Source organism: Octopus sinensis, linkage group LG5 (genome assembly GCF_006345805.1).
Source record: "Octopus sinensis linkage group LG5, ASM634580v1, whole genome shotgun sequence".
In the NCBI taxonomy this organism is placed as follows: Eukaryota; Metazoa; Mollusca; class Cephalopoda; order Octopoda; family Octopodidae; genus Octopus; species Octopus sinensis.
The window spans coordinates 33,155,528-33,168,027 of record NC_043001.1 but is presented as its reverse complement, the minus strand read 5'-3'; the positions used below and the strand labels follow the sequence as shown (position 1 = coordinate 33,168,027).

At 32.8% G+C, this 12,500-nt stretch overlaps 1 protein-coding gene across 2 annotated transcripts in view; it reads right to left on the bottom strand.

Annotated features, from left to right (window-relative positions):
• LOC115211706 (Down syndrome cell adhesion molecule) overlaps positions 1 to 12,500 on the bottom strand; it is a 292,593-nt gene that overhangs the window by 104,807 nt on the left and 175,286 nt on the right. For both annotated transcript variants that reach the window (XM_036503303.1, XM_036503304.1), the window contains exon 10: positions 5,975 to 6,007. In XM_036503303.1, coding sequence (XP_036359196.1) covers positions 5,975 to 6,007 — 33 coding nt within the window. The remainder of the gene's footprint in view (positions 1 to 5,974; positions 6,008 to 12,500) is intronic.

The window sequence follows — 12,500 nt, the reverse complement described above, 5'->3', positions numbered from 1 at the left end:
CTTCTGAATGACAATACAATTTTTTACACTGTGATGAACAATATAGTGTGCATAATATAACCTTCAAGCTAGTATAGTTTTGATTATTCATAATTTTCCAAGAAAGACTTCTAAGGATTAACACTCTTTAGATTTGCATTTCTGTCGAAGCATCTTATCTACTCCAATTCCTTACTGCGCACCACTGATCAAGACGTGAGCTTTTATAATCAAAGCATTTTACTCGCGAAGCCAAGATAAACTATCTATGAGGACTAGTATAGGATAAAGGAAAGTAAACGAGAACTGCATGAAAACTGTTTGGAAGACCTTAAGGCTACATATATACAATCACTTGGGATTTTTTAAATAAGGAATTGTACCAGAAGCCATAAATTGTTTCGACGTGCCAGTCTACGCAGAAGATTTGATGGAATCAATACAGTCTCACTGTAAGTGTTTATCCATTGAACAGGCCCATAATTTGGCACAGAAACACCTCTAAAATGAGTCCGAAGACCCTAATGCAGAGCCAGTACCATCAGAAATAATTTTCCCTATTAATTTTCTGTAAGATTATCTTGGGATAATTTATGGCGAAAGGCCCTGGCTGTGAGTGCAGTATCAAAGCTGTTGTTGGTATCTTTTTTGTCTCGGGAGACAATGGAGTTGCGCATAAAATAATCTAGTCCAGCTTTTACATTTCATGTCTTAATACATCTCCTGCTGTGGCTGTGTAGTCCTATCCTGGACAAACAGGATCTAAAGCAAAGTATCAAAGTAAAAGAAGGTATATTGACATGATATCTCAAGAAAATGATAACAACTTTCGAGGAGTGCTTCGAAAAGCAGTGAAGGTACAAGAAAGTAGCGTATTATGGACAATCCTTCCTAGATATAACCTCTACTTTCATATTTCCCACGCTACATTTCAAAAGAATTCATGGTAAACAGATTTTTGTATGCCAGATTGAAATTGATTAATTTAATCTCTTTCATAATTTTATAACATTAATTTAAACTGATTTATAAATTTTATTACAATAATTTAACCTGTTCAATAATTTTACAGCATTCAGCCTGTTTCATAATTTTATAACATTAATTTGACGTGTTTCATAATTTCATAACATTAGATCTTAATTGTACTTGATTTCTGATTTTATCATTAATTTAGATCACAATATAGAACATCATATTGTGTGATGCTGTCGTAAGTTTTCCGGTGGTTGGAGAAATGCAGAGAGTCTCTGGAATTTGTGCAGTTTAACGCATTCATTTGTACTCATATCCCTACTAAAGCAAGTATGTTTTCAGTGTTATAATGAAAACCCACGCTGTTATTTAAAATAGCGCTACAATTTAGAAGGTATGTTTATAAATACATATTAACACACACACACACACACGTTTGTATGAGATACATATATATATGCATATATAATACATACATATCTGTATATCTATATCTATTTATACGTGTGTATGTGTGTATGTATATATCTATTATATAAAATCTGTTCTGTCTGTCTGTGTGTGTGTCTTCTAGGATCTCGGGCATCCTCCATCGGATTGCGCTCAAATTTGATCTGTAGATACCGACGGTATCACGGTGTGTATAAGTCTTGAAAAAATTACAAAAATCGATTCCAGGTGAGAATGCGATCGATAAGGCCGTGGGAACGTACATTTGTACGCGCAAGTACATCAGCTGTTACGATCGATACTACACGTACGCGAGAAAAATGCACTTGCAGTTGGCACCAAAAAAGCCAGCTGGCTTGAAATAATGCCACAAAATGCAGTATATTTAAGAGACCAAAGAAGTAAGATGCAAAAGAGGTATTTTCTTCAAACTTGGCATGAAGGAAGGAAAGACTATTTGGTTTCTCAAGAAGTTTTTTTTTACCTTAACTTCGTTTAACAAAACCAAAACTTTCCTTTGATTTCAAGATGAAACGAAGTGTTTAACTTACGAACTCCTTTTATCGTATATTGTCCATCTTTTGTCATGTATACAAGCTGCATATTGGTGCAGTTTCTTCAGGGTCTTTGCTTGATATCCTTCGATTTGACCGTTTGAAGATTTACCTTTATCTACTCTGCGTTGTATGATGTAGTCGCAAACAATCTCATTTCAATTTTTCATTGGATAATCATTTATAGTCCATTATTTCCAAACGTTCTATTGTTTAAATGGTTATTATTCACCTATACTTCGCAAATGTAAATTTCCTTATGTGCAAGAATCTCAATGCTTATTCCCCTCTAAAATTCATTACATTACTCTTGGATGTGAAAATTCGGTAACATTCTTCTAAACATAGGACACATCTATTGGTTCCAGGTCTGTAGGATTGCACATGAGGAAATTCACATTTGCCAAGTATAAATGAACAACAATCACTTAAACAACAGGAGGTTTTGAAATAATGGACAATAAATGATTATCCAATAAAAACCTGAAATTAGAGTGTTCGCGTCTAACTTAATGGACGGCTCTACATCATACAACACCAATTAAGTAAAAGAATATCTTTAAACGGTCAAATCAAAGGATATCAATTAATGACTCTAAAGAAAAACTGCGCCAGTTTTATAGTAGGGTTGAAACATGTGTTGGTCTCTGTAAAGGTGTATATAAATTAAAGAATTAAATGTAATTCTATGCAACTTCGTTGTAATCCTTACTATTATTATTATTATTATTATTATTATTGTTATTATTATTGTTATTATTATTGATATCATATACTCCAGGAAAACTATATGATTAAGGAAATATATTCAGAAATATGCAACGGATTATACCTCTAATTTCTTATCTTATAAGAACTTTATTGGATTTATATGTTAACTGTTGAATAACCTATTCTGGGCACCTGAGAGCAAACTGGTAATCACTTTGGGTTAGTAACTTACTATCTACAAATATATATATATATATATACATGTGTGTGTGTGCGTGTGCACCTGTGGATGTATACATATTTGTACATATTTTAATACAGAGTGAGAGAGAAAGAAGATGTTGATATACGCAGTGAGAAGAATAAGAGAGATCGACACAAAAAGAGTAAATTAGATAGATAAGACGGATTAGCAGATAATACAAAATAGAAATGTAGAAACAAAACTCAAAGTGGATAATAAGGACATTTTTCATCCATTTTATGAATTTTTACGATGTTTGTTAGTTATACAACAAATGCCATTTTCAAACAAAAGAGAAAAAAGAAATAGTTTTTTTTGAGTCATAAAGAACAAGATATATATAACACACATATATATATAACATTTCAAAACATGATACACTTTTTCCGCCATGTTCCTGGTTTTATTTATTTAGACTGTTTCTTAAAATCTATATTTTGGAAGATTTCACTTTAGAGAATAAGCTGTTACATAAATCAATGTTATGCATGGTCACATTTGAAATTGTGTTAAAAGCTTTCACTTTTGTCTACAGTTAACAAATACATTTTAATGTAGTGTGTTTCAGAACTAACAAAACTAAACCTAATTTCGGATCGCTTTGTTGCCACAAAAAGCTCAATTGTTTATGTCCCCTATGGACCGTTTATCAATTACGTTGAGTTCCTATGTGGATCTGAGCTTACGGAGAATATCAACTTACAGAGGATGTAGGCATTTTTACAGAACCTATTCACGTAATGTTTCAAGCAAAATTACAATTGTCTATATATCCGAACGTTTATTCTGCTCTATTGGCAAATGACTAAGAACATTTGCCAATGGCTGTTTGCAGTGAAATATATAGGCAAGGAAGTGTCTATTGTAGTAATTTAGGGAAAAGAGTTCAAGTAGTTTTTCGTGTATATATATATATATATATATATATATATATATATATCGATAAAGGTTGTTCATCCTTTTATCAGGCTGCAGAGAAATGGCTAAAACTTGTCCTGATAGTAATTATACAATATGTTACCTATTTATTATATAATACATTCATACTGTGTGGACTACTATACCAGTTGACAGGCCACTGGTATTTATAGATTGTTAAACACTTTCGGTATGCAAATTAGGGACTCCTTCATAGAGTAACTGCTGCATTTATTGGCTGCGTGTTTCTCTGGAGACTGTCAGAATAATGTGGTTGCTTCTGATAAAGTTCGAAAATCGACCAAGGCTGCTCATCATTTTTTTTCAGTCTGCATATATATATATATATATATATATATATATATATAATATATATATATATATAGAGAGAGAGAGAGAGAGAGAGAGAGAGTCATAGCTCTCAGTATGAGTTTAATTCGTTCCATGACCGAGCTCGTCTTACGATTTATTCGTTTACATATCAATTTTCCCCATTGACATTAACTAAAATATAATTAATCTGTTCCATCACCACAAACCCACTCAAAAATTATTTTTTATAGGTATTAAAACAGAAAAGGTGTAGTTACAAGAAAATAACAATTATAAAAAAGAGAATGCAAAAGAAATATGTAAACTAGTTTTATTAACCGAATTATCTTAATGGTAGGACGATTTGTGTGCTCGTAAATCGGATTGCCGCTTGTACTTCAAGGCAAACATTCTCACGAGTCTCGGCTCGTACAGCAAATTACTCGTACCATGGTGAACTCATACTGTGATGTTCTACTGCATATATATATATTATATATATATATATATATATATATATATATATATATATATATAGAGAGAGAGAGAGAGAGAGAGAGAGAGAGAGTCATAGCTCTCAGTATGAGTTTAATTCGTTCCATGACCGAGCTCGTCTTACGATTTATTCGTTTACATATCAATTTTCCCCATTGACATTAACTAAAATATAATTAATCTGTTCCATCACCACAAACCCACTCAAAAATTATTTTTTATAGGTATTAAAACAGAAAAGGTGTAGTTACAAGAAAATAACAATTATAAAAAAGAGAATGCAAAAGAAATATGTAACTAGTTTTATTAACCGAATTATCTTAATGGTAGGACGATTTGTGTGCTCGTAAATCGGATTGCCGCTTGTACTTCAAGGCAAACATTCTCACGAGTCTCGGCTCGTACAGCAAATTACTCGTACCATGGTGAACTCATACTGTGATGTTCTACTGCATATATATATATATATATATATATATATATATATATAATGTATGCATTCTATATTATAGTTTATGTGTATTGTATTGTTAAATGAGGGAGTCTAGCAAAATGCACGAAGAGACAAATTAGAGAACGAAATAAAGTACATTTGTTGGATTAATTGCTTTATGAAATTGGTTTTTCTGCAGTTAAAATATTTTCAGTACATTTTTAAAAGTGTCCTATATTCTTCTGAATGCATAATTCGAGTGTTTGTTAGCATGCATCAAATTATAACGAAAATTACAAGACTTCAAAACAATTTCAAATGCTTTCAATACATTTCATAGTGACCAATAATAAAGAGCATACATGCCACGAGTCTATGTTTTTTCACAATATATATATATATATTGGAAAAAAACTTTCAGCAATACAGGTGAGAAATTAGGAAAAATATGTAAGGCGATACCAATACATGAAATGAAAAATAAAACGTATTATTTCGGGAAATATTTCCCTTTTCAAATGCAAGGATTAAAAGCTTTAATTTCTTTCTTCTATTTGAAATGAGAAACATTTCCTGGAAGGATGCAGGATCATTGAGCAACCTATTTAATGTCAGAAAATATCTTTTTTTCTTTTATAATATTTATTGGCATCACCTTTCATATTTCGCTTATTCTCTCAATTGCATTGCTGAAAAGTACTTTCAAACATTTTCAAACAATTCATCATTTTACACAAAGCAATGCTTCAACCAAATTACAATACTCATATATATATATAATACATATATATCAATGTTAACTAACTCTGTATTAGTTTCAAGTATGCATCAATAGTAAATACATACACATATATAAATAGCCATTTAGTCACATGACACCAAATCACCAATACTAAAACTTACCCCATGCCATTGCTTCTTTTTGGGTTATTTTCCCTAAAAATAACCAAATGAATATGCTGAACCTTTCTCTTCAATCATTCAGTTGACCTAAAACATCACACAATGCCAAAGAAATCATAAATCACACCAGTAATGAAAAGCTATCTACCATTGCGAACAATTGATTTCAAGTGTCAGACATATTTGTCTCGGCTTGAGTTTCTCCTCTTAAATCCAACGCTTCACTTACTAATGCAAGAGATTGCACTAGAATAGATATAAGTTAAATTGGGGGCCCAAAAGTAACAAATATATATATAAAAAAAACAATATTATCTTTTTTCAAAATTGGTCACGTAAATAGAACCATGAAAGAAAAATATTTCTTGAAAAAAGAATTCTCTGTTAAAAGGAAACACTTCTAGTTATTCAATCACTTGTGCAAGAGTGAATAACAGTTTTATTCTACTCTAGCGTACGTAGTATTTGAAAAATAACCGAAAATAGATCATAGAGATTCGAAGTGTAAAAACCAGTAATGCTTCAATGCTTTCTACAATTCAATCAGTTTTACTTAATACTACAAACGTAGGATTTTACAAGCGAATCTTTTTACAACTAACACTCACACGCTATGATAGGATATCAGGTGGTGAAAACAACACAATATATACAGAAACAAACTAACATATATAATATATATATATATATATATATATATATATATATATATATATATACAGAGAGAGAGAGAGGTGGGTGGGTGATGGAATCAAACCAAATACGAAGTTCTCCGATCGCTTGTCAGTGTAATGGAGACAAAAAAAAAACGCCTACCAACTGAATATTCACATCAAGTTTTATTCTTTTTTTAACGGCAAAATTAATAAAAGATAAACAAAAAATATAGTCCTGAATTTAAACGCATTGTTTTTGCTAAACACGTAATAATTAATGAAACAAGAGAGAAACTATGCAATACTTCTTTTGTTTGAAGGATATTTCCTTGTAAATCTGCCTTACAAGCTCATTCTTACTTTCATAAGTATAACCATATGTTTAACGCACTAATTTATATTTATATTACAGTGACCAAATATGAACGTTGATTTAACAGTTGGGTTCACTGACTATGTCAAAATATTTTCTCCAGCAACAAACCAAACAAAAGAGACACAGACCCTCGTTTTAGAGGTTAACAAAACAGTATCAGAAGCCAACTAAGGAATAAATATCTGTATCTAATCAATGAGTGTCAGAAGCCAGTGACATGGGAATATTTAGACCTGACCTGCTTAAAAAAGCAGCCAAATTTCCTTCAAATTACACCATACTATATATTTAAAGACTGAACACAATAGATAATTGAGTACTGGGATATCTTCAGTTTGAACGGCAGTTTTTTCTAGCGGTGACATATGAAATTGTCACCCATAATTATGACCCTAGAATCGATCTATTGCATTTCAATCTCTTTTAGAGTTAGGGTTAGTTAGGGTTAGGAGTGGGGGGGAGGGTATCTTTTTTTCTTCACAAATGTAAATAAACCCAATCTGTTTCTTAAACGGGGGACATATTCATACGGCACAGAATGCTTTATAACTCAACAGACGTCACTGATTGGTTGAAATTGCAGAAATTGAAGAAAAAAAACAACAAATATCTTACAAACTATAGAATTTTCTCAATAAAGCCATGAGAAAAAGATGTTTTATAGACACATTCTACCAGTATACGAAGTTTAAAATCTTTTAGTTACCTTGAAAGATCCCAGTACTGTAAATGAATGTTACATTAATCAAGGTTACACTAGACCTATATCTACTCAAACATTCCGTTATGAAGCTTAAATAATAACACCATCATCATACTGTTTTTAATCTATTACAGAGAAACAACAGAGTAACGCCGTTAATAGGATGGTGAGAGATGTGTCGGAGAGAAACAGGGGACGCTATGCTAAGAGAAGTTAAGCTAAGTTAGTATGGATATGAGTGTGAGTTAAGGCACTTGTAAACGTAGTAGGAGGAATGAAGGACAGGGAGAATGAACAGGTTGTAGGAAGTGATAATTGAAAAATTAGCAATTAGCGATGGGAAAACAAAAAGGCTAAGACGACAGAAATGAAAATCTGAAAAATGAAGAAAAATGTAGAAAAATGAGAAGATGACGAGAAGCTGAGACAGTTTAAACGGATGAGGTTTTAGGAGATTACATGAACAGTGAACTGAGGTTTTAATAGATTATATGAATAGTGAGCCAATACCTTTCTTTTAATCTATTCAGAATAATAGCATTGATTTCTTGAACAGAAACATTTTCACAAATTTGAGAGGGAGGGATTGGCAATTATATTCTTTTACCACTCTCAGAATGGTGGAAAAAAAAAACAAAAATAAAACTAAGATGGCTTTGGTTAGATTCGAAATCAGAATGCAAAGAGCTGGAATAAATACGAGAAAGCATTTTATCGGTACTGTTATGTATTTAAAAAATATACATATATCGTTATTGTTAATGGTTAGTTCAGATTGATTCTGATGAAGCTAACATGATCAAAGACTTTCTAAACGTGACAATATCGTATATGTTTGAGACACCTTGCATCTAGAATTCTCTCAGCTATGTCTAATGTGTCCTTCCTTTTTTTTTTTTTGAGACAACAGATTGTGTTCTCAGAAAGATTTAGTTGGTTTTCTAGCAGTTTAAGCGACCAAGTGTAAACATTTTTGATGACTCGATAGACATTTATTCGTTAGCACAGATGTCACACTTAGACATTTTACATATTTCATCTCTTTACTTGAAAAGCTAAATTGATCTGAAATCATAAATCTGGTACAGAAATATTTCTAGGTGTGAAATTACAAAGTCGATAGGATATTGTCCTTTCAGACGCTGCTTTACGAGTAATTGAATTTTGGGTTGTGAGAGCGTAGCTATTGGAGTGGACGGTGGCTTGGTTCCTAATTCAATTCCATGCAATTATAGCACGGCGTAAAAATTTGGACATGTTTTCTACAATAGCATTAGGTTCACCAAAACTTTATGAATAGAACTTTGGTGACTCAAAGCTGGTGTAATCCTATCTATCTATCTATCTATCTATCTATCTATCTATCTATCTATCTATCTATCTATCTACCTACCTACCTATCTATCTATGAGAGATACCGCCACGCTGGAAATAGCAGCCAAAACCTGACTTTTTAAATTATAATTTTAATAATAATTATTACATTTGAAGATTTTATTCCCATGCTGACCACTTGATAAGATTGATATTTAAATTAACGATCTTATCCTTATTTATTCATATGTTTATCGTTAACCACTACACACATTTTTTCTCTCCTTGTTTTTTGTGTCCCTTTCTGTAGAAGAGCGTAGGCTCGAAAAGTAAAAGACTATTTCTATTCCTGAGTCTTATATTTATATATCTGTTTGTTTTGTACACCACCTGTCTTCGTCTTTTGTGTAAACTCTCCCTATATATATATATATATATATATTATATATATATATATATATATTTCATTTTCATTTTATTTTCACTTTATATAGTTTCAGCTCACGAGGTGCGGCCATGTTGGGGCACCGCCATTCGGTGTTGCTACATGATTTTACTTCATGAATGCTTTTTAGCAATTGACATTTGGTACATGAGAGGCTTTGATGCAGCTACCCTCATCTGCACCTTCTGTTGTGAAGTTGGTTCATCTGCGGCACCTGACAGGAAGAGGTCCAGCTTTATTTTAAAGACATCTGCATCCACCTCATGCAGCTCTCTCAGGTCCTTCGGGAGGATAATGAAGAGCTGTGGACCTCTGAAGAACAGGCTATCACAGTATCTATATATATATATATATATATATAACGTACTCTATGAAGATATCTCACTACAATGTGTAATACATAGAGTTACATGAATTCACTTTGTCACAGTTACCGTGGAGATTGCATTGAATCAACGATTAACTGGTTGAAAACCTGTAACCAACGATACTATTGCTTGCTATGGTAGTATAAACTATAAAATAAAATCTACAATTACCTAATGTAACAGAGTTAATTGCCAGTTTGGGATTTGATTAGTTTACATATATTTTTTTCCTTAAAAAACCTCTCAGTAATCTACGAATGCGTAATTATAACTGATATTTTGCGTTACATGTATAGAAAGAAAGAGAACAACTTCAGGTTGAAAGTTGCAGATATATTTTATTTTTACCATTTTCTTTTCATTTTTTTTCTACTATTGCGTAGATCGGCTACATATTTATACGTTAATATTTCAGTTTCGTGTATGTTAGTGTATTATCTGTGTGTTGTGGCTACTCAGACGCGCATACCACACAGATGCAAGTAGACACGTTAACCATAAATGGTCGCTATCAATACACACACATACACACGCGCTCACACACACATATTGGAAGCATTCCGTCGATTACGACGACGAGGGTTCCGGTTGATCCGAATCAATGGAACAGCCTGCTTGTCAAATTAACGTGTAAGTGGCTGAGCACTCCACAGACACGTGTACCCTTAACGTAGTTCTCGGGGATATTCAGCGTGACACAGAGAGTGACAAGGCCGGCCCTTTGAAATACAGGTACAACAGAAACAGAAAATAAGAGTGAGAGAAAGTTGTGGTGAAAGAGTACAGCAGGGATCACCACCATCCCTGCCGGAGCCTCGTGGAGCTTTAGGTGTTTTCGCTCAATAAACACTCGGGAATCGAAACCGCGATCCTACGACCGCGAGTCCGCTGCCCTAACCACTGGGCCATTGCGCCTCCACACACACACACACACATAAACGATGATGCTGTGAGTGCTTGACATATGTGAGTGTATGATATGCATTGGCTAAACAGTAAATGATAAAGAGCGCAATAATACATGTAGCGTAGATAAGCACTCTGCGTCACTTCAGAAGCCACTCATCTGCCAGGAGATAAAGGAAAAAGAAATTTTCCCATGGTGCCACGCAGTGAGATTGAACCAGAAACCATGTGCTTGCGAAGCGAACTTGCTACAACAACCACGCGTATGTATGCATGTATGTATGTATCAAATCCGAATTATATTTGCGTAGGTAATTGTGTATAATATGTCTATATATCCAGATTTATCACCTTGATTATGCACGCGCTATTACACACCAGATATAAATACATGCATAAACACACACATACACACATGTTATTATATATATATATATATATATGTGTATAATCTTCATATACTTTCATTATGTTTAATCCTTTCCTAGTCTTCTAATATATTTATCTACAAATGCTAAATTACTTTCTTCCAATGTTGTTTGTCTGGGTTTTCATTTACATTATTATCAGAAAATAATGACATGTCTTTCAATCCAAACAAATTTAATTAAATAAGACGGATTCTGTTATAAACAGTGTATTATTTTCTATACATTTCCTTGCTTCTATAATATTTTATCTGATTCAGGGATATTAATTTAATTTCATTGTAAAGATGCTGTTTCTCACACAAAGAATTCCTGATAACAAACATATACCCACAGATAGGGATTTCGATTTGCTTCAGTTTTGTTGTGGTTGTTTATTCTGAGATCAAGTTTCTGATAGAGCTGACATTTAATCAAAGTATTTTTAGTAGTACTTACATATTTGTCTTGTATATCTAAGACTTCATTGTTTAATGTAACCGTCTGTAGTAAGGACTGTAGCGTGCAGTGTCCACAAAATTTGCTCGAGATATCTAGAAGCTCTCTACTTGAAACCCTAATACTGGAGGCTTATGATCAAAGACATTGTAGCTGTGAGCAATCCTTCTTTTCAGATTTAGTTTATCTAGAACAGTGGTTCTCAACCGGGATCCATATGGCCCTTTGGGGCTCATTGATTTTACTGCTAAAATTTACGTGAAATAAATTACTTATACTCCTACAATAAACAAAATATTTAAAAGGTTTTAATACAATTTTTAATGATATTTATGAAAATACAGTAAGATCTTTTTCTATACATCGAATAGCTATGGGGGTCCAGTAGAGTAAAACAGAAATCAAAGGGTTCCATAGGCCAAAAATGGTTGAGAAACAATGATCTAGAACTTCCTGTTTTCTTTCCAAAATTCGTCTCCGTTCCTTTTATCACCCGTGTTATGTCTAACTACTAACTCTAGTCCTCCGCTGTGGTATGTGGACATTCTGAAATATCCTCCCTGGTTGTATCTTTCTTCTGGAAGCAAACTGAAGGAAAATTTGACTGCTATTCTTAGCAAGCTGAGTGGTTACAGAAATATTCTCCGTTTGTGGAAATTAATTTGAAATAAATGACCAAGGGCAAAGCAGTTTGAAATATTCGTAGCAGAAGGTTTTTCTCACAACGTGTATGTATTCATGGTAAGCTTTTGTCAATCATTATAAGTGAGATAAATAAATGTCATTGTTTAATATATTTTACCGGTTACACTTAAATGTATGTTTATTGATTCGCATTTGGTTTCATTCTCTTTAATCTGATCTTTGTGTTACAACGTTGTCAAAAGCATAC